The sequence below is a fragment of the Chiloscyllium plagiosum genome, chromosome 32 (assembly GCF_004010195.1).
Source record: "Chiloscyllium plagiosum isolate BGI_BamShark_2017 chromosome 32, ASM401019v2, whole genome shotgun sequence".
Classification (NCBI taxonomy): domain Eukaryota; kingdom Metazoa; phylum Chordata; class Chondrichthyes; order Orectolobiformes; family Hemiscylliidae; genus Chiloscyllium; species Chiloscyllium plagiosum.
The window spans coordinates 21692474-21716226 of record NC_057741.1 but is presented as its reverse complement, the minus strand read 5'-3'; the positions used below and the strand labels follow the sequence as shown (position 1 = coordinate 21716226).

General features: G+C 41.2%; 1 protein-coding gene across 5 annotated transcripts in view; it reads left to right on the top strand.

Annotated features, from left to right (window-relative positions):
• The window catches only part of jade1 (jade family PHD finger 1), a 139626-nt gene that overhangs the window by 54938 nt on the left and 60935 nt on the right, over positions 1–23753 (top strand). For 4 of the 5 annotated variants that reach the window (XM_043674206.1, XM_043674201.1, XM_043674202.1 and 1 more), the window contains 3 exons: positions 3750–3827; positions 9100–9185; positions 13705–13862. In XM_043674206.1, the coding sequence (XP_043530141.1) occupies positions 3776–3827; positions 9100–9185; positions 13705–13862 (296 nt within the window). In that variant the 5' untranslated portion in view covers positions 3750–3775. Of the gene's footprint in view, positions 1–2013; positions 2640–3749; positions 3828–9099; positions 9186–13704; positions 13863–23753 lie in introns of those variants that run through there. The other variant, XM_043674203.1, reaches the window with a different exon arrangement.

Here is a 23753-nt window from a genome sequence, read left to right as displayed (position 1 = left end):
GTAGGGGGGCGTGGACCTGACCAGGTAGTCACGGAGGGAATGGTCTTTGCGGAAGGCGGAAAGGGGTGGGGAGGGAAATATATCCCTGGTGGTGGGGTCTTTTTGGAGGTGGCGGAAATGTCGGCGGATGATTTGGTTTATGCGGAGGTTTGTAAGGTGGAAGGTGAGCACCAGGGGCGTTCTGTCCTTCATTAAGGAGCAGCCCAGTCAAGTTTCACACCTTCATAGTGTCTGTAACCTGGCTGCTAGAGAACAATTTGATGCCTTGCGATTGTTTCTGTTTCCAGCTTCAAGTCCCCTTCAAATCTGGAAACAGTCCTGTTACACTTCTCATACAGACCTTTTACAAAAGGAATCCCCATGAAGCCAACAGTAAGCAAACAGTTTGCCGAGATAACATTTCCGAAACTTCAACTGTGAAAAAGCAATCTCAGTCATTACTGAATGAGTGGAGGATTTTTTTGTTTTGCATTGATTATTTTCACCCTGCTCCCTTCCTCATACCGGCAAAAGTGGGATCTGTTGAAAAGGTGGCTGGGGCTTCTATATCCAGGTGCGTCCTGCCGTTTTCAAAGGTCGAAGAGATTTTCGTGACCCTATGATGACCAGGCAAAAAAAACCTAAGGACAACATAGCCTTGTTAAAGGAGCAGCTTTGTCACAATATCGTAATCAGGAAGTCAATTAATCCTCCTTCAGATTACTCCCTGGTACACACTGGCTTTAAAGGGACCTTTCACGAAATAAACTACAGCCTTTACACAACCTCTGTGTCATCACACTGCCTCCTATTATCTTCATGGTGCCCCTTGGCAATATCATCAAAAGACATGACCTGTACACTGAAAGCACTCAAATCTACCACACCAAAACCTCTCAATCCCCTCAGAGCTTGTGTTACAGCTGGTGTACTGTCATTCTGCTTGTTGACATCCAGTCCTGGATGAGAAATTTCCTCCGTTTGAACACCTTGATGATCCAAACCATTCTTCATTGTTAGAAACTTTGTTCATTTGACAATATTGCTGTCCTGTTCTGTGCTGAACCAGATTATTTGTGACCTTTGAGCTTCCGATCCCATTACATTGCCATCACAAAAACAGTCAGTGTTCCCCTCTCGTGTCAGCCTCCATCCCTACTGCTGGTCACTTGCTGAAACCCTCATCCATGCTGTTTTTAATCTCCAGTCTTGAGGATTCAAATGTGCTTCCACCTTCATGCTCCGTAAACATAAACACATCCAAAGCACGCTAAAGGTGCCACATACATGCAAATTATTTGAGAATTTGCATGACCACTGTCCATACACTGACTTAGTTAAATAATGAAACATGTGCTGCTTGTTGGACCTTTGCTTCATTAATTAGGGAGCTGGTCCGAGCAACAATTTAAAATGGATTACCCATCTCTCTACAATCTTTCCTTTGCATGTTTTTGAGAAGTTCAGCTAATAAATCGATATTTTTGCTTTGAACTGGTTTTCTTCTCCTTTTATTGAGAAATAGATTTTCAGATTAAAGACAATCTTTGTTTGAAAATATTACCTGCTTACAAAATTATGCTGCAATCAAGTAACTTCAAAACCAGAAACCATTTAGAGTAATCTTTGAGCAAAACCTGACTGCTATAAGTGACCAAATAAAATTCACATTTCCATAAATTGGAAAAAAAAGGGCTGTTCTGCTGTAAGGATAGGGAGTCTAGATTAGAGTAGTGCTGGAAAAGCACAGCAGGTCAGGCAGCATTGGAGGAGCAGGAAAATCAACGTTTCGGGCAAAAGCCCTTCATCAGGAATAGCCTTTTACAAGGATAGGGACCCTACCCCTGAACCAGGAGATACAAATCCTACCTTCTCCTGAAGTGTGTCACAGAAGGTCTGAATGGGTTGATGAAACACATTTAAGGTTTGGAATTTGTTATTGCACAGCTGTGAACAGTTAGTAACATTGAGCAGGGATAATTGTTGGCGTATGTTTTGTATAAATGAGTGATGAAGAAGGTGAACTCACTTGTAATTCATTTCAGAAATTACCCACTATCTCATGAGGTCCTGAGTCATTGACCTGGTATTTTGTGATATTCCACATCAGTACCTAAAGCTCTGTCTGAACATTAACTCTGGCCAAGTCACAATGGCAAGAAAATCCACTTTATTGTAGAAAGCACAATACCATTTGTTGGAATTGTTCCATGGCTGAAGATCTTTCTCAGTGATATTAGATTGAAGAAGTTTCCCTGACAGTAAAAGAGGTTGAGGGTAAATGATATACGTACAGATAATGACAGGTTTACATAAATAAGACAAAACTATTGCCAGTGGATGATCGTAAAAGGACTAGGGATGCAGGTTTAAGGATTTGGAAGAGATGCAGAGAGAACATGAAGGAGATCTTTTCTGTGATGGGAGCAGTGATGATGTGGAAGCCATGCCCACCAGGATGGTGAAAGTGGAAACTATCAGTGATTTCAAAGATAAATTGGATGGGCTCTACAGAAAGCCAGCATGGATTTGATGGACCACATGACTTTCTTCGGTGCAGTAATGACTATGATTATTGTCTGTATTGTGAAAATGGATCAATGGCAACAGTCTCATTTTCAGAATCTCACTGAGCTTCGTTCTTCGAGAATCCTTGTAAGGTATGAGAATTGTGGCAGATGTGAATGAGTCTGAGTTTGGATTCATTTGATTGTCAAAATATCCTTGGGCCTGTTGTTGAGAGTAGACAGATAGTTGAAGTGACACAGGAGTCTGGCCACGATAAGTAGTTAAGTGTCTTAATTTAACTGCCTCTCAGCTTTAGTTGACTCTGCCTATTCAATTTTTTAAATCAAATTGTACCTTTGAGCTGGCTTGATTGATTAATCTGCCTGCCTTATTCTGGTAAAGAGAGGAGTAGATGGCCCCATGGATAGCGGCCTGTTCACAAGTCACTACATTGGAGCTATTGGCAGGAAGCGATGCTTATGGAAAGAGCTATGGCCCACTCTGTCGTTTGAGAGGAAGGGGGAAAAAAACTAGGAGGGGACACAAATTTGCTTGAGTTTAGATTTCCTGCAAGTTGCTTGAACTTTTGTTTTGGTATTGCTGTATTAACTGTGTTATTGGATTTATTTCAAATTGGCTGATAATTTTTATGATTATCAGGTAGCATCAGAATCAGGATAAGTCTCGGACCAGCTGGAGCTACCTGTCAACGTGTACCTGCTGTTTTGACTACACAATGGTTTCTGTGTAAACATGGCCTAGAAAATATACTGTAGCCTAACTGATGGATGAATACTGGATGTCCGACAGTCTTCCCTGCTATGGATGTGCTAACCCCATTTTTGTTCACGTTTAATGCCTTGTTCAATGCTAATACCTGTACTGCTATCATATTAGGAAAAGGAACGGTAGGCCCGTGCTTTACGTGTTTATCTTCTGACATTCTACTGTATAATTTCAGGACCCAACAGTGACTTGAGTGATTCTGTTTATTTGCATTCTATTACAAAGGCAACTAATTGTATGCAGTTCCCCTGACGATACCAAACATTGCCTTATGCACAGGAATATTGTTTCGGTGCTTGCCAAACCTCATTGTAATTCAAGATTTTTGACCCTTGGCTCGTCAAAGACTAGTTGCCTTTATTGACCTGAGGTGGTGAGGACTGTATGATCTTTGCAGAATTTCAGATCTGCTTTTGAGAATGGACCACCATCACTCCATTGACCCTTGACATTAACCTTGATATCTTTCTTCACAGTTTTTGTGCCAGACATCGAGAAGATCATGAAAAGAAGCCGGCTTCCTAGCAGCAGTGATGATTCTGATGACAATGACAGTAAGTGTATTTTTTTGGTTACAAAGAAAGTGCTTTTTTAGTTACAAAGAAAGTGCCTCTCTGGTATATTAGCCACTATAAACTATTTATAAGAAATGACAGAGGCAACCATTGAGCTAGTTCAATCTTTTGACTTATCAACAAAGTTGCTGAGTAGGTGCTGTTACCCTATCAGTCACTGCATTTATTCTGGTCAGATCCTAGTACACTGCATTTATTCTGGTCAGATCCTAGTAATTGAGATACAGCTATTCCTCATTTATTTTCCCTAATGTGTTGGTAAAACAAAACGGCATTCTAAACACAAAGAAAACATCAAATAAGGATGGGTTGCATTCCTGGCAAGTAATTTTTATAACTAAAACCTATTAGCTGCCTGAAACCTAACTAGCCCCAAAACTGACTTTCTATGTATTACTGTTACTTAACTTATTATTCTTTCTACTTTCCTCTCCTTCACTGCTTTCTGCATGATGCTTCCCTCTTTCAAACCTCTAATGCCTTCACATTTACTTGTTCTCTTTTCCAGCCCCTTAACCAGTCCCACATTCCCTTTTTGAACTCTCTCTTACTGCCCTCTACCTGCTATGTTTGCTCTCCTCATTGTCTTCTGCTTGTCACACCTCTCCTTGTGACCTCTTTGCTGCTTGTCAGTCCCTACCTCATCCACCTTACCCCTTCTCCCCGATTCCTAACCTCATCCCTCTCCTTGCCCCGTAAGCATGAACCCTTTGGAGAATGATTAGGGGGGGGGTGTCAACATCAGGAGAGTGGTATTGAGTATCGAGAGAGGAACGGTGAATGTGAGGGAACAAGGGGGCCAGGAAAGAGATGGCAAATAGGAGTAATGAGTTTTGAGAGAGGGGCAGTGAATGGGAGGGAATGAGGTGATCAGGGCACCTGGTGAATGAGAGGAAGTGATGGGTGAGCAGACGAAAGAAGGTTGAGAGAGGAGGCAAGCAAAGCAGTGATATGGTTTTAAAAAAAAGCACTGAATGTTTACAGTTACAGCACATGGAGAAAATGGAACAGTGCTATTTGGGGAAGTTCCATTATTTACAAACCACACTAAAGTGAAAACATACTATAAGAATGATCTTTAAATAGAAGATATCAGTGGATATTGAATGGGTTATTGGGCAGGTAATATTAACAGATGAAATGCTGTAGACTAGATCCTTGTCCTATGCTGCATTAACTGCTTTTCGTCAGGGTATTATTTCGAGTTCAAAGATGGATGTGGTGTCCCTGAGTTTGGACGGGTTGCCTTAGTCTTGTTTACTGACTCCTGGAGTTGAACTCGTGGATGAAGAGTAAAGCCTGAGCTATGTGGGTCTCTTTGAACAAGTCACTGATATGAAACTGTAGGGACTATGACCTGAAGAGTAGCCACAGTTTGTGGAACTGTAAACACAGTCTGTGAATAACATAGAAGGGAATTTGAGGTTCAGTATTACATCCTCCAAAGGATTGGAGAGAAAAGTAATTTTTGTAAATTGTGTTCTAAAATTATTGGCAGTAATTTGTTCCTACTTCTAATATTGTAATTTCATTTCTGTCCATCTATATGAATTCTTTACTGAATCTGTGCATTCTTTAAACACAAAGAAGTACATAAAATATTGTGTTATATTCGTACAGAAGGGAAGCTTTTATCGAATTTGTCATCTTGCTTAATTTGCCATGAACATGTATCTCTAATTTAGGAGCGAATATCTGTAAGCCATATCGGATTTCCCGCTGTGTGTAGTCTCTCGCGCTAGTGGATGATTTCTCATTCCTTTCTCTTGTGTCATATTCCTCAAAATGTTAAGTATGAATCGGCTACTGTAAAGTAAGAAGCACTTCTAACCGGAATTCCTCTCATTACTTGTATTATCTGCTTAACTGAATTCAGCTGTGCTTTAAATTAGTTGGCATTTCCTTTATTTGCGTAGCACAGCTTGTGATCTTTGATTTTGAGAAGTTCATGTGTTGTTTGATTATCCTTTGCCCTCATCGGAACAAAGTGAAAGTAACTGTTCATCTGAATGACCATTGTTAAAAATCTCTTCCAGCAGATTTTGATATCTTAAAAAAATATCATGGGAATTCATCAACTTTGATCAGATGTACTAAAAATATACATATTTTGCAGGCTTTGTAAATGGCAAGATCTTTCACAGTGATTAGATTAGATTCCCTACAGTGTGGAAGTGGGCCCTTCGGCCCAACAAGTCCACACCGACCCTCTGAACAGCAACCCACACCCCTCTGACTAGTGCACCTAAAATTATGGGCAACTTAACATGGCCAATCTATGGACTGTGGGAGGAAACCCACACAGACACGGGGAGAATGTGCAAACTCCATACAGACAGTCACCCGAGGCTGGAATTGAACCTGGGACCCTGGTGCTGTGAGGCAGCTGGGCTAACCACTGAGCCAGATGTTTATAGTGACTGAGGAGGAAAGCAGACTTCTGTACAAAGTGAAATTTAGTTTGGATTTTTTTTTCTTGGCTAATTATGTGTCTAGATCAATCTGTCCACATCTCTGGTTTTTAAATTTGTCTATCTCTCTCTCCATCTGTCGTTCCATGAATCCCAATACAACTCCTGTTTTCCCTCCCCTTAAGAATGGCGTAGCTTGGCTTTTGCTGCTCTTTGCAGTTTACAGTTTCTTTCTCATTTGTCTGTTGGACGCAGTGAGCCATGCCAATTTTGAGTGGGAAGGCATCCACTTTAACCCTGCGCCCCCCCCCCCCACTACCATCAACACGGTGGACAGAGTCTTCCATCATGTCTGACCATCTCCTGCACCTCTGCCCTCACCACTTCCCTCCTCTCGGAGCAATTATATGGTTCCCCCTTGTTCACTTTTTCCACATGTCAGTCTATGCACTTAGTGGTTCATCATCTACCGTTTCCACCACCTCTGGCAGGATATCACTTGCCAATCTATTCTCCTCTCCCCTCCACTGTCAGCATTCCACAACGACCATTCTCTTTGTGACACACTGATCCAATCTTCCTTCACTCCAAACGTTTTCTCACTCCTTCATGGTATCTTTCCATGCACTCGGAAAAGGTGTGACATTTGCCCATTCAGCTCTTCGCAGCTTGCTGTCCAAGATGTCTTTCAGACCTTCCAGGTTAAGTGGTGTTACACATGTCCTTCCTTCAAATATAGTCTACTGTATTTGCAGCTCAACAGTGCGGATTCATTTGCATTGACAAGATCAAACGTAAATTCTTAAATAAAATGGAAGGAAGTAGTGAGGAGCTGGTCTTTCAGTCAGAGGCTGGGTCTCTGTCATTAATTCACGTTGCTTCTCTCCCATGTTTAATGAACCTGTGTTTGGAGGAGAAGTGAACAGTTAGGTAAGGAAGTGGTCACAATGAGTGAGTTAATGGGGATGTGTGTGTGTATGTGTATATTGGAGGCCTGTGACCAGCGGTGTGCCTCAAGGATCGGTGCTGGGTCCACTGTTTGCATCATTCACCATATATACTCGAGTAGCGGTCTATCTCATGTAAAAGTCGGCCCCCTAATTTTGGCCATAAAATCTGGAATTTTCCATATATCTCAGGTAAAAGGCAACCTTAATTCTTCATAGATAACAGATCAACATTTGAGTCAGCCTGTTGGTTGTACTCGCCCACTCTGGGTTTTCAGCATTACCATAATTCATTGTGTTTGTTCTTTGTGCATTTAGAAATCAATTGGTCTTTATCTAATGATAAGGTATGAACTTTGACGGGCATGAATTTTAGCCACTCAAAAGTAATATCCATGTAATAGTCGACCCCGTAAATTTAATCTTAGAGTAGTCAAAACAATTTGACTATTATTCAAATATATACGGTATATAAATAATTTGGATTTGAGGGTATGGTTAGTAAATTTGCAGATGACACTGAAATTGGAGGTGTAGTGGATAGGGAAGAAGATTACCTCAGAGTACAATGTGACCTTGATCAGATGGGCCAATGGACTGAGCAGTAGCAGGTGGAATTGAATTTAGATAAATGTGAGGTGCTGCATTTTGGAAAAGCAAATCAGGGCAGGACTTGCACACTTAATGGTAAGATCCTGGGGAGTGTTGCTGAACAAAGAGACCTTGGAGTGCAGGTTCATAGTCCCTTGAAAGTAGAGTTGCAGGTAGATAGGATAGTGAAGAAGGCATTTGGTATGATTGCCTTTATTCATCAGAGCATGGAGTATAGGAGTTAGGAGGTCATGTTGCAGCTTTATAGGACATTGGTTAGGACACTTTTGGAATACTACGTGCAACTCTGGTCTCCAAACTACAGGAAGGATGTTGTAAAACTTGAAAGGGTTCAGAAAAGATTTGCAAGTATGTTCCCAAGGTTGGACGGATTGAGCTATAGGGAGAAGCTGAATAGGCTGAGGCTATCGGAGGTTGAGGGATGGCATCCTAGAGGATCCTATAAAACCATGAGGAGCATGGATAGGGTAAATGGCCAAGGTGTTTTCCTTGGGTGGGGGAGTCCAAAACTAGAGGGCATAGGTTTACCACGAGAGAGGAAATTTTAAAAGGGACCTAAGGGGCAACTTTTTCACGCAGAGGGTGGTACGTGTATGGAATGAGCTGCCAGAGGAAGTGGTGGAGGCTGATAGAATTACAACATTTAATAGGCATCTGGATGGGTTTATGAATAGGAAGGGTTTTGAAGGATAAGGAGCAAATGTTGGCAAATGGGACTAGATCAGTTTAGAATATACATTCAGCATGATTTGGATCGATGAGTCTGTTTCCACGCTGTACATCTCTATGACTCTATTTGTCTGTTTGAGTGTTTCAACCAGATGCTAAAGATCTCACGGACAAGGTTGAAAAACATGTCAAGAGATTTGGAATGAGAAAAATGGGTACAATACGGAGCCAGTTGTTACAAGAGCAAAAATTGACATTCATTAACCTCGACTTACTGGGAAGAACTGAATCACTAAATACTACTTAGTGTAGAGATGAGGAGCTTTGTTTTTGACTTGTAACACTTTGGAATCTCTTACCTTTCTGCCATGTTGCAGGCAGGCCAGTACGCCTTTGTGATGTTTCTTCTGTGTCCGTAGACACTAACCTCTGAGCAAAATGTCACTGGCTCCAACCCCACGGCAGGGTTTCAATCGGTAAACTTGGCAGACGCTTCAGTGTGTTTTTTTTGGTCGAAGAAGTTAAACCGAGCTCTCATCTTCTCAACTCCAGTCTGATCCGAGTCCTTCCATTGTAATAAAAAATAACTGCTGTTGACTTTTTTTCGTTTAGGTCATTCAACATCCTGGTCTCAGCATTCCAAGTCACGACACAGAAGAAGCTCCACGTCGAGGCACGAAGACCGAAAACCATCTGAGGTAATCCCTTGTTCTGGTCTGAAATTTTCTCTCCTCTTCAACACTGGTCTCCTGTTCTCTTCTTCAGGATATCTTGATTCTCATTCCAGCATATGTTTATAAAAATAGTGGCCCTCTGTCAGTCCTTTCCAATGTGTGGGCCTTGGTAAGGAGTGTTGGTGGACAATAGGTAGTTGGAAGGATGGGGGACTGTGGTCAAGCCAACCCTTCCAGCAGAGGTGGCTGCATAGTGCTTAGAAGATGCAATGCCAAATGATTTTTCTCCTCTGTAGCTTTGAGCCTTGATGTCTAATGCAAAAGTCAATGAATTCACCAGAGACTGGAGGTTGAACTTGCCTCCTCCGTATGACTTTGATGCACATGCCATCTTGAGCCAGAAGACGTGGTATCATCCTGTCTCCAGGCTACCTGACCATTGAGAGATAAAATCAGTCGTGGCATCTTACTTGTTTTTTTTTTCAGAAGTCTAAACTTGCAGCACAAGTTCCAGTGCAAACATCCAGGAGGTGGGATTCTGATTGGCCATGTCCAGAGCCTAATTAAGGATGGGTTGTGGGTTCCTGATGCTGCAGGCCCGACCTGAGGGATTGCTAACAGCCTTAGAGGGAGCGATGTACACTGCTCAATCAGAACAGGGTGCCTCAAAATGGAACATCAGTGCGATTCCAAGCATAATGAGGCATTTTGCACTGCACTGCACGCACGCCATCATTGGTACCACCTTTATTTGTCTCTCCTTTGTTCAAAGTTGGGCAGTAAAACTTTTCTGATTGCCCCAGATAAAAATTGCACCTCTTAGACTCGGAGAGTTGTACAGCACGGAAACAGACCCTTCAGTCCAACCCATCCATGCTGACCAGATACTCTAAATTAATCCAGTCCCATTTGCCAGCATTTGGCCCATAATCCCTCTAAACTTTTCCTATTCATGTACACATCCAGATGTCTTTTAAATGTGGTATTTGTACCAGTCTCCACCACTGCCTCATGCACCACCCTCTGTGTGAAAAAGGTATCCTTTAGGTCCCTTTTAAATCTTTTCCATCACACGTTAAACCTCTGCCCTCTAGTTTTGGATTCCCCCCACCCCAGGGAAAAGATCTTGACTATTCACCCTAACCATGCCCCTTATGATATTATAAACCTCTATAAGGTCACCCCTCAACCACTGAATCTCCAGTGAAAATAGCCCCAGCCTATTCAGCCTTTCCTTATAGCTCAATCCTTCCAATTGGCAACCTTCTCATAAATCTTTTCTGAAACCTTTCAAGCTTAACAGCATCTTTCCTATAGCAGGGAGACCAGAATTGAATGCACTATTCCAATAGTGGCCTAATTGTGCCATACTAATCCATCAGTGGTCCCAGGTTTGATTCACTGTCTGTTTTGAATTAGTTGATCTTGATCACAATGGTGGTTGGTCTTGGGAAAGGTAAAAACTAACTGGGAATCCCAGTCCTGGCTGAATTTTTCAGAAAGTGGACCTGTGTGGATCTCAAAGCATGGTGCATGTTTGGTATCATGTCTCAAGTGGTGGTATGCCAGAAGGCTAGTAATCCAAAATCTCATGCTGATCGTCAAATTCCATCCTGTTAGATGATGAAATTTGAATTCAATAAATATATCTGGAATTAAAAAGCCATGTTAACGGTGACCGTGTAGTCAATGTTTACAAACACATCTGTTCACTCCTGTTCTTTTGAGGAAGGGCATCTGCCATCTTTACCTGGTCTGGCCTAAATGTGACTCCAGAGCAATGTGGTTAACTCCTAACTGCCCTCTGGGTAATTAGGGGTGGACAGTAAATACCAGCAATGCTCTAAGCAAATTAAAGTAAAGCCTCCTTTGTTAACGAGCCTGTAGGCACTGACTGCCCAGGTTCATGACTAAAATATGGCCTCTTGAGATGGGTCCGATAAGTTTCAGGCACCGAAGGAATTTTGCCACGTTATGGATCAGCAGCTTGAAGAGAAGAGAAGAAAATTGGGAACAAAAGATGTGGATTGTACTATTATCTGACTAGTATGCGTTTTGAGATTTCATTTTTCACATTAAACCAAAGTTTGTATTGTCATTTCCTCCACAGTTTTGATTCAGTTGTAACTGGAGCAATAGCATTAAAAACAAATTGTGCACCGGATAAAAAGATTTAGTTTGCATATTTATTTGCATTTTACTTTGCAAGCTCGTAGACAGAGAAAAGGGTTATGGTTAGGGTGAAACTCCTGCAATGTGCGCAGGACAACTTTCTGGAACAGTGCAGTTCTAGTCCTGCCAGAGAGGAGGCTGTGCTGGAGCCCTTGCTTTTTCTGATCCATATCAATGATTTGGCGATGGGTGTTGAGGGCAAAATATCTAAATTTGCAGATAATGCTAGGTAGAAATTAGGGAGAACAGTGAATTTTCAGGATGGTACTGAGCAACTTCAGAGCGAAATTGACAACTTCGGCAAATTGGCAGACACCTGGCAAATGAATTTCAATGCAAAGAAATGTGAGGTAATGCATTCTGGTAGAAGAAACCGAGAGAGACAATGCAGGCTCGATGGTACAACTTTGAGGGGGAGTACAGGAGTGGGGGGACCTCAGGGTTCATGTGCATAATTCTCTGAAGATGGCCAGGCAAATTGAAACATTTGTCAAGGCGAGTCATAGGACTCTTGGCTTTGTAAATAGAGACTTCGAATATAAAAACAAGGAAGTGATGCTACACTTTTACAAAACAATGGTCAGACCACATTTGGAGTATTGTGTTCAGTTCTGGCTACCTTACTTAAGGATGATGTTAAAGCACTGGTGAGTGCAAAGGAGATTTGCTAAAATGATAGCAGGAATGAGGGATTTTAGACACAAAGAAAGATTAGAGAAATTGGGCTTATTCTCCTTGGAGCAGAGAAGATTAAGAGGTGATCTTATTGAGGTGTTCAAAATCATTAGCAATTTTGACAAGTTAAAGAAGAGTATTCTGTTTCCACTCGTTGGCATGTCTGTAATTCGGGGTCACAATTTTAAGGTTGTCAGCAAGCGAGTGAGCTATGAGATGAGGACAAGTTTCACTCAGAGTTGTTAGAATTTGGACTGTGCTGCCTGGGAGATTCCATTCAAGGTATCCAAAGACAGCTGGATGCATATTTGAAAATGATGAATTTAGACAGACGTAGGACTAAAGAATGGGACTAATAATCATCAAAATTTCTTTGGAGAGTCCATAAATGAAGGATTAATCATCAGATTATTGGTGTGAGCAATCATGTTACGTGGACAATAATTATCCAGGTGGCTAATGAAGTTGGTGTGTGAAGATGGGCACATTGGTTGGCAAGTGGTCAGGGAGTGGGTGCGAGACAGTTGAAGGCAGGAAGTTATGCACCAAAGTGTCCAGGGATATGCTGACAAAAATTGGCAACAGTATTTCTGGCATTTGGGCTGGAGTTCGTGGTAAATGGTGGGATTTGTGCATTGTCTGAGTTAGTGTGTTTTGGGAATCTTTTCACTTCTAAGAGTGAGCAAAGCGATCACAGGCAAACAGATCTGAAGACATCGAGAGGATAATCGGGCATGTGGTACAGGATAGAAAAGGAGCAAAGTATTAATGAGTCAAAGATGAGCAGAAAAGGTTGTGGAGAAATAAGCAAAGAACGTGACAGAAGAAGAGCCATGTTTGTTTTTGCAGGAGTACTATTATACTGATTTTCATTAATTTATATTTTTAAAAATCAGACTTCTTTAATATAAGGGTTACTACTATGCAATCAGTTGAGAAACAGACAGGTTTTATAAAGACGGTGAGGACAAGCAAATAATGCGATGTGGAAAGGTCAGATTTTGTGCCCTTGTTTCACATATTCTATAGGTGTATGTGATAATGATACTGAAAGTCAACATGGGGAGCATTAGGGATTAAATAACCAAGAATTTATTCCCATTGATGGAATCATCAAGAACCATTACATCCTAAATTAAAGTGATTGACAAGGGAATCAAGGGTGAGGTGAGGACACTTTTTTTTATTTTACAATTTAGGATCTGGGCTGACTGAAACTGTGAAGGCAGATTTGATTGTGCCTGTCCCAAAGGAAGTTGGATAATTATCTGTAGAGATAATCCGCAGGGTGACTGAAAAAACGCTGGATGACACCAGCTGAGAGTGAATTGCCTCTCTCCTGCACTTTAACCATTCTATAATTCTTCTTTTTTATGTGTTGCAGTTCTTACAGCTAGTTCATTTTACTGGTTTCTCAAATTAAAAGTTGGTTTCTCCCTGCATGGAACCGCTAGGCTTAGAATTTCAGATAAAAGTGGCTTCCAAACATCGATGATCTCTGTAGAAGTGAGTTCCAGTTTGGAGTTAAGAGAATCCTCATGGGTGGAAATGAAAATTCTTGATGTTTCATTGGCATAGACTTCATTGGTTTGGTTGCATTTATGTGATAATGGTTTAATGTGAAACTTCTTGTTACTTGGTTATTCTGGAATTTTGGAATCACTAACATGACTGTTTTGTGTCTTTTTTTTGTCAGGTCTACAGAACAGACCTGATAACTGCAATGAAGCTTCATGATTCACATCAATTGAACTCTGATGAATACTATATTCTGGCTGACTCGTGGAGACAAGAATGGGAGAAGGGAGTTCAAGTACCAGTTAGCCCTGAATCTGTACCTCAAGCGACTGTCAGGTATGGATGTAGAATGCAGTGGGGTTGCCTATGTTCCAGTGTTGGTTTAAAATGAATGGGACCACGCTGCTTAGTTATAATTTTTTTAAAATTCCCGCCAAATCTTCCTTTTAACTTTCCATCACTTCGGGCAGGAGGTTGAATGGGTTAAGGACGTGGTTTCATGGCCAGCTGTCATTCCGTGGTTTGGAGGTGCAGCATTGCGAGCACGGTTTCGGTATCACTCCTCCTCCTGAACACTTTTCTTCAAGAAAACGCAAGGTGTGGGCAGTGCTAAAACATTCAAATGTATGATTGCTTTAGGTGCCAGGCCACTTTGCAAAGTCTTTCACCCATCTCACTGGCATTATGGCTAGCTGAAGTGCAAGAAAATGACTTTTTACAGTCCATTAAAATAAGCTTAAATCTGAGTTTGATTAAGGTACTCCTGATCAGGTTTAAACCATTGTATTGATGTACCTTTATAGTCATAAGAAGATTGAGGATTCCAGTGGAGTTTCATCAATGCTTTAATGGATTTCCTAACAACTGGATCTGGGGGACATTACATGAAGTAGATCAAAGGTTTGCATAAAGCCTCTTCAGGCAAAAGATAAATGGATTAGATATCTTGATTTGGACCTTGGTCTCCCATTGCCTAGTAGCTGATAACATATTTGTTGCTTCTGACATTTCGTTGATCAACAGCAGTTCCACCTAAATTAGAAAAACAATGACACTTGTGGAATTTTCTTTTGAACGGCAAAAGATGCAGAAGTAAAGCAGAGGGTGAAAAGTAATCCACGACATGAACAATCCCGTTGCCAACTCTGGTCAGACGTTTTCCTAAAGGTTGCTTCCAGCTGCTCCACCCAGACAAACAGTCCTTCTACCAACACCGCCCTGTGTCCCCATTCCCACATCTTATGGTTTATAAATATTAAATACTTAATTAAATTGAAAAAAGACCAATCAATGTTACAAACTCCACTTGTTGTGCCCCTCTAGCCAGTACGTTTAGCTGCCAAAACCAAATCAGGTAGTAGCATGGATCACACATACGTTCTCCAGTGGAAAACATGTTGTACTCAAAAAAATGTTTGTTGTAAAGTTAGAGTTTCTACAGCATTGAAAGGGGCCCTTCAGCCCATCATGTCCATGGCAGTTGTCAAAATTGCAACTATTCTAATCCTATTTTCCAGCAATTGGGTCACAGCTTTGTATGTTATAGCATTTCAAATGTTAATGCATTCAGGTGTTATGCTTCTGATCTTTGATTCATGTGAGAAAGTATTCGTGTAGTGAGTTCTTTCATTCTAATACAGCCCGAACTGCACAGTGAAGACATTAAAACACTACATTATTTTGTCGTTGTTAGCAAACCAATAGGATAATGCAAAACCAACAAAAAAAATCTTCAGGTTGTATGTACATGAAGAATTTTTAAAAGTTCTCAATTACTTGTTTTTTTTCTAATTGTGACAATATGACAGTTTAAATAATTAAATATTTGTAGTATAGCATTGTTTCTTATATAATTTTGAATATGTCAATGAAAGCAGAAAATCAGGAAAAATTAAACTTTTGTTTAATTGCTCATGAATTTGATGGGAATATCACATTCCGCAAACACAAATGATTCAGTATGTATGACAATGTTGTTAGAAAAGAAGAAATGTTTAATTGTTTTGTTTTCATTTGACAAACGTTATCTAAGTAATCAATAGTTTACTAATTGAAACTTAAAAGTATGCTAATAATTGACCTGTTCCACTGATTGTACATCATCTGTATTCCCCTTACTCTTAACTCAGCAATGCCTTCAGCAGCCTCTGCCCTTTGCTGCTCTGAATTCGGTGTCAAAACCCTCAGCAGCTTTACCTCTCTCCATAATTCCCCTTCTTTGTGAAAACTTTGATTACCTCTTGATATCTCCTTCATTAGCTTGGCATCTGTTTATTTTTTGATTATCTCCATTGAAGCAATATGAGGCATTTTTCTGCATTAAAGATACTGTATAAATGTAAGTTGCTGGGCAGGATAAAATTCAACAATGATTTTGCTTACTGAACTCTTTGAACATCAAATCAAATGGTGAACCAGACTAGAGCATTGGACCTGAATTTTTATGCTATGACACATAAGGTTAAATATGGTGCTGGAGGCCTGCATTTGACCTGAGCTAAACCAGGCTCCATCTATTTGGCCAAGAGGAGCAGGGAGAGTTGTGACTTTTCACAATGCGTTCAAACGTTCATGCTACAGCACACATTTCTTCAGTCAGATTCTATTTTCATTCATGGGATGTACAAAATATATAGCTTTAGTCTAGTCATGAGAAGGTCTAAACTTTTCCCAGAGTTCTTTGGAGAGGTGGAATACCCTTTTTTTGGAGAGGTAAGGTACCCTTAAAAAGAAATTAAGTGTGTTTTGGGAGACGTAAGGTGTCCTTTAGGAAATTGTTAGAAATAGATTTGAGCATGCATAAAAAAAATTGATGTCAAGCTCGTTGGAGATTTTGAGGGAGCTATCATTGTATAAATATTTGCAAAAATCAATCTGCCGTGTTCTTAAAAAACAGTACTTTCTGTTTCACCCTGGTGACATAAATCTGAGGGTTCTCTTTATAGGATTAGTGCTGCATGACTAATCCAACCTATAATCATCACATTGGGATGCTATTAGTTCACAGTATGATTGGCAGCTCCAAGTGGTTATCAAGTCTTTGAAGTAGCACTGTGAATACAAATGCTTTTTTTAAATAAAGGGTTTTAGGAAGTTACATGTAGCAAGTGTGCTACTAATGGCGTTGCTCTGTATAGTTGTATCACTGAATTGACTGTCCAGATTATAAGGTGAAGTACTGAGTGGAATTTGGACCCACTAACATCTAATACAGAAGTGGGAATTTGATCGTAAAGTGAAACTGACATCAGTTAGAGTTATCAACATACTGTCAATTTATGAGTATCTCTAGGTTAGAAATGGTTAACTGTTAGTTAAACACTAGGTTAGACGAAGGTAACACTTGGAACTGGGAGTGATCTTGAGCTGAATTCACAGACACATTATAGTCATACAAAGATTTCTTTGTTATTTCCCTTGCTCATTCTTCATCCTGTAGAAACAGTTTATAAAGAATAATTTCTGATCTCGCTCCTCAATTCCATACACCATGGATTTTAAAAGATGGAACTGTGGATTGTACCTTTATTTTCAGCAGGAGCGTAGTGCGGGTGCTAGCAGACTGACTGCCATACGCATTACTAACTTCACATTCCATTGACTTTAATGGAACATACACTTTCCACTTTGCTTCCTAATGGCATTTTCCAATTTAGTTTGAGCTTGGATAATTGTGGTTAATGATCCAAGACCTGGATCTGCCTTTGTTTATTGGCTTTCCACTTACTAATTTACTTTACTTCTGCTCAGCACTCGTCTTCAGGCAAGGTCCGTGCTTTGTTATGTCACTCCTATTGGCAATGCAGAAGCAATGCATAAGAAGAGCTACTATAACTCTGACATTTCTTCAGAAAATAAGGATCCCCCACCTGTTACGAAAGTTATCATTGGCAGCTTCTAAAGCTCAACTGGATCGTATGAAATCAGTTCTTTTCAACACTTCATTTTACACAGAAAGCTTGATACAACACCTGGAAGTGCTTTAACATTTGCTGGTATCGCCATATCAGAATTGCTTTAACACTTGCTGGTATCACCGTATTAGAATTGCTTTAACACTTGCTGGTATCACCGTATCAGAAGTGCTTTGACACTTGCTGGTATCACCGTATTAGAATTGCTATAACACTTGCTGGTATCACCGTATTAGAATTGCTTTAACACTTGCTGGTATCACCGTATCAGAATTGCTTTAACACTTGCTGGTATCACCGTATCAGAAGTGCTTTAACACTTGCTGGTATCACCGTATTAGAATTGCTTTAACACTTGCTGGTATCACCGTATCAGAATTGCTTTAACTCGCTGGTATCACTGTGTCAGAATTGCTTTAACACTTGCTGGTATCACCGTATCAGAATTGCTTTAACACTCGCTGGTATCACTGTATCAGAATTGCTTTAATACTTGCTGGTATCACCGTATCAGAATTGCTTTAACACTCGCTGGTATTGCCATACAGAATTGCTTTAACACTCGCTGGTATTGCCATACAGAATTGCTTTAACACTTGCTGGTATCACTGTATCAGAATTGCTTTAACACTTGCTGGTATCACTGTGTCAGAATTGCTTTAACACTTGCTGTATCACTGTATCAGAATTGCTTTAACACTCGCTGGTATCAGTGTCAGAATTGCTTTAACACTTGCTGGTATCACTGTGTCAGAATTGCTTTAACACTTGCTGGTATTGCCGTATTAGAATTGCTTCTATAATGTTATATTCTTCTCTCTTGAGGAAATTCCTGATTCAATTCATGTCTTTTGTTGAGAAACCTAGGTGAAGGCTGGATACCACTAGGGCTGCAAAGACTAAATTGAAACAAAACAGAATAAGCACACATTTCCCAATATCTCTTGTTTTTTGTCATCCCTGTCTCCTGAAAGATTAACGTTTTTGTTAGGTTTCTATTCTGAGCATTGCATTCATGTGCATTTGCATTAACACCAAAGAAAAGGGAGATTTAGGTTTCTGTAGCACCTTACATAACAACTGGATCTTCCAAAATATGTAAAGTTGATAAATACATTTGAGGTTTTAAAAAAAAAGCTTAAATTACTGTGAATGCTGTGAATCTGAAATAAGATCATCTGATTTTTATACAAATTCTTTTGAGCTGTTGTCGTTATTGTAATGTAGGAAATGTGGCTGCCAGTTTGTGCACAGTAAGTCCCTATGGATGTGATAATGATCAGACACATTGTATGTGTTGATTGAGAGATGAGTATTAGCCAAGAAATGGGAAAACTTGCCTGCTTTTGTTCACATAGTGCCATGGACTCTTTGAAATTCACCTGATGGGGAAGACAAAGCCTTGGTTTAACATCATATCCAAGTGATAGCACCTTGGACAGTGCAATACTCTTGTCAATATCAGTTTTGATTAATTCAATACAGCGTGTTGGTGTGCATACGAATCTTCAAAATTAACCTTTCCCCTTTTTAGGCAAAAGTGAGGACTGCAGATGCTGGAGATCAGAGTCTAGATTAGAATGGTGGGGGTGCTAGAAAAGCACAGTAGGTCAGGCAGTATCCGAGGAGCAGGAAAGCCAATGTTCGGGCAAAAGCCCTTCATCAGGAATGAAAGGTTTTTGCCCGAAACTTCGATTTTCCTGCTCCTCGGATGCTGCCTGGCCTGCTGTGCTTTTCCAGCACCCTTTCCCCTTTTTAACCTACTTTTTAAATGGCCTGAAGAGAAGTCTGATTCAGAGTAAAAATGCCAGCTGACCTCCAGCTGTGCTGAGTGGCTGTATGATGCTGTTGAACTGTTGAAGCTGTTGATGGCACCATTGGCATCTGGTGGACCAGTGCCCATAGATATTTCGCCCTGCAGATGTCAAACAGCTTTGCAGTTTCAATGGAATGAATTACTGTTTGCCATCTTGCATGCAGAAGGATGAAAATATTCTATGGATATCCTCATTTACCAAATTGAAACTGCTTTTGAATTGATTTTGAGCGGTCAGCTGACAGTGTACAGTTGTGTGTAGTAGGCAACATTCTTAAGAAATCTTGCTGTATTTACTACACCAGACCCCAGGGAGATTCGGTTGGTGTTCACAAGGTGCACTTTAGAATTGTCACTGGTTGCAATCAACTCAGGCACCAATGGTACTAATTGTCAGCAAACCTCCTGTACCTTTCCTGAGTGGAAGTATGAGTGTTGGTGGCACATGTCTGTCATTCATCCAGGATTTTACTCCCCTCAGCTGATCACTGGACAACAGTGAAGAGTGACAACTAAAAGTGGGTCAGTGCAAGTCATTGTACCACCTCAATTGATATGTGGGTGATGGATTATGACTAAATATAGGGTTGGGTTGTAGAGCCACTTCCTGCTAGGCATATTTCCCATTGGATATGTTGTATATGTCAGTGACCAGACAACATTTACCTCTCCCAGCCACCCTTTTGACCCTAATGAAGCTCTTAAGTGGTGGCCAGTTATTGTCCACTTAAGTCACTCAGTCTGTCTCCACTGCTGTAATATGCTGCACAGTGGAAGGTGAAACAGAATAGGAAAGCAATTCTTTCACCAAAGTTGTCGGAAGGTAATGCTCCCCCACCCCACCCCGGGGTGGGGGGGGGGTGGTTGGGGGTTGCTTTGGGTGGTGGGGGGTTGGGGGTTGGCCTGTTCATTGGGGTTGCTGTCCTTTATGAAGCTGGACAAGAGCCACATGCACTTGCAATTACAGTTAGATGAGGATGCCCAGAAGTATGCTACAATTAATATTCATGAGAGTTGTAGCAATATGCAAGACTGCCATTTGGGGTAAAGCAAACCTGTGCAAGTTTTCAGTGGATGGTGAAGAGCATTTTGCAAGGTATTCCCTAGGTAACCATTGACCTAGATAATGTGATAATAACAGGGATGACCATTAAGGAGAACTTGGAAGCAGCCTTTAGACATTTTTCCCAGGGGGGCATATACCTTAGAAGGGAAAAATGTGTGTTCCAAGCACCCCAAGTGACCTACTTAGTCTACAGAGTTGACAAGACTGGGTTAGATCCATTGGAAGATAGAATGACGGTGATCAAAGGTGTCCTGGCTTTCACATCTGTACAGGAGCATTCATCTTTCCTTGGACTGTAGAATTATTACGAATAGTTCATATATAATCAGGCCTCCATCCTGGCAGCTTTACATTAACTCGTAAAAAAGTGTCAGCCTTAGAAATGGTCGCCCATAGTCAAGCCACAGCTTTTAGGGAAGTGAAGAAACAGCCATCATTCTCAGAGGTGTTAGCATGCTATGACCCATGCTATTAACATGTGGTGCCTCCCCATATGCCCTCAGGGTAGTATCAGCTCACAGATGGCCCAATGCAGTGGAACACCCAATAGCATATGGATCCAGGACTTTGGCTAATGCAGAGCCAGATAGAGAAGGAAGCTTGATGGTCATATTTGGAATCAGGAAGTTCCACCAATACCTTTATAAGTGTAACTTCGTAATAATTACAGGCCACAAACCCCTGCTGGGTCTACTTAAGTTGGACAAGGCAGTGTCAACCATAGCTTCAAGCTGAATTCAGTGGTGGACTCTAATATTGAGTATGTATAATTACAAGTTGGAACACTGCCTGGGAGGCTAAATAGCAAATGCGGATGGACTGAGCCGCCTCCCGCTGACAGATACCTCACTGGGACTGCTACCACTGGACATGTTCGCAATGGTTGTAAAATATTTTGGACGCACACATCCAATCACAGTTGATAATGTCAGACTTTGGACTCAGAAAGATCCAGTCCTGGCAAAAATAAAACAACTGGTGGTGATGGGGGAAACCAAAAGGCTGTCACAACCAAAATTGAAATCTTTTTGGACCAGTCGAGACCAGATCACAGTATAGGATGGCATATTATTATAGAGAGTAAGAGTGATTGTCCTGAGCAAAGGTTGCCACCGGATGCTGGCTGAACTCCACCAGGGTCATCCAGGGGTTTCCAAAATGAAGGTGTTAGGGAGAAATTATGTCTGATGGCCAAGATTGAATGCAGGCATAGCTGTGTTGGTGGGCAGTGCCCATAGTGTCAACAAGGACAAAAATCCAGCAGCTCCCCCACATTCACGGGAATGGCCTTCTATGGGCTCACTGTTCTTAGTATTGTGGATGCCCACTCAAAGTGGCTGGACATGCACAGACTTCATTTGTCAAATAATGGGACGATGAAAGAAGAACTGCACATGATCTTTTGTAATACACAGACTCCTGGAACTGTTGGTCACAGATAATGGGCAGTTTACCAGCAGGGAATTTGAGTTTTTCCTGAAGTTGAATGGAATTCAACATACAAGGACAGTTTCATCCCATCCATCATCTAGGGGTCTGGCAGAAAGACCAATCCAGACTTTGAAGGCAGGTTTAAAGAAACAGCCTGTAGTTTCATTACATACCAAACTGTCCCAGTTCTTGTTTGATTATAGGACTGCCCCTCATGCACCTACAAGGATAGCTCCAGCAGATTTGCTGATGGGGAGAAGACTCTGCACCAGGTTAAATCTGATTAGGCAGCGGGGTGAAATGGCATCAGTAATGCCAGTGGTGGACACACTACTCTGCTAAGGGGGAGCGAGAGTTTACTTCATGGGAGTTATTTCACTCAGTCCACCCACAGGCTGTCTCCCCCCACCTGTGTCTCCATATTTGGCCTCTAGATTATTTCCCCAGCCTCTGTCCTTAGAATGCCTCCCTGCCGTAAAAGCTTGGGGCTTGCCTCTCTCTGGCATTGTGACACTTCCTTGTGGGTCTCCTTGCAGTTCCAGAGTTGCGCACTGGGGCTCCCAAGATCTACTGGCAAACAAGTGGGCAAGCAGTGCTTGAGAATGCCAGTTCCTGTGCGTTGAGGTGTGGATGTCAAATCCTCAGCTTGTTAAGGTCTTAAAAAGACGGTCACCTTTTCCTCTTAAAGTTTTGCTCCCTCTGTTTTTGATATACCACCTCTTTCCTTGCCTCCATTTGCTGGTTCAAGGTGCACACTACTCTACTGATTGTTTGTTTGGTAAATGTCACCTGAATTAGACCCATCTAGAGCTTAAAGGTTGATAAGAGCAAAATACAAGTTGCCATTTGAATCTGAATCTGGGGTGTGTGGGTAATTAGTCGGAGATCAGCTCCTGATTTCTCTGTGATGTAGGTGAAGATTGAATCTGGATCTGGATCTGCAGCTGTTGAAAAGCCTGCACTATTTATTGCCAAGGCTCTTGCAAAGATAATAGACACGAGCAGCTGATGAATGTTACAGAAGCAGCTTTCAGTGGCAAGTTAGATCTTACCTCTTCGCTGTTCCATGTTTGGACAAGAGCCGCACAGAAGCAGTAGGCTGTAACAGTGCCAGAAAAGGAGCTTTTTTTTTTCCCTGCTTGTATCTGATTTCACAGTACTCGAGGAGGACTGAATGAGTTTGATATGCAGTGCCACAGAGCTCAGAGTGTGGACATGAGCCGGCACTGAACCAATCCCTGCAGAGTGGGATATATTGACTCAAAAAAAACACTTCCACTGTATCTGCAAAAAGAAAGCAAGTATGAGTGCTGGAAATTTAAATTTGAATCAATTAATGTGCAACAGGATAAAGTATGTCTTGACCTCTCTCACAATACGAACCTGATTGAAACATTTGCTTTTTGTTTTGTAATTTACCTACCTGCAACTAGTTGAGATTGGAGTAAGTTGAGCAAAATCAAGGCAGCATCTGTTTCAGCTCAGGCATTCCAGGTACTGTATTGTCCTGTATTAAATTTAGGTATCTAACCATAGTGCATAAAGAAGCACAAATGTGTCTCTCCATTGTTAGTTGAGCGGCACCACATAGGCAAGTGTGAGACAAGATGAGGAAGCAGGTCTTGCATTGACTACAACAGTTGTTATGACGATTGACCTCACACCTTTGGTGTCATTCTACACCACACAAGCTAACTGACCTCCAGTGATGCTGAATTTACATTGTGTTACTTTGTTATATCTAATTAAGATGAAGGATGTGATTTAATCTCTTGTGCTGCACTTCCTAACTTGTTTGAAATATCAACAGAATAGTAGGTAAATGCACATGTAAGCCAGACTTGGTCCACCAGTTATTTCCTCCCTGACATACAAAATATGCCTCAAATTTTCAGTCATGTCAATATTGTGTGTTGCTGCACCAATAAAGGACCCTATAAGTGAGTGGAGTTTTTGGAACTCAATGATCAATATAAGTTTAATTAATCCCTAAGCAAATT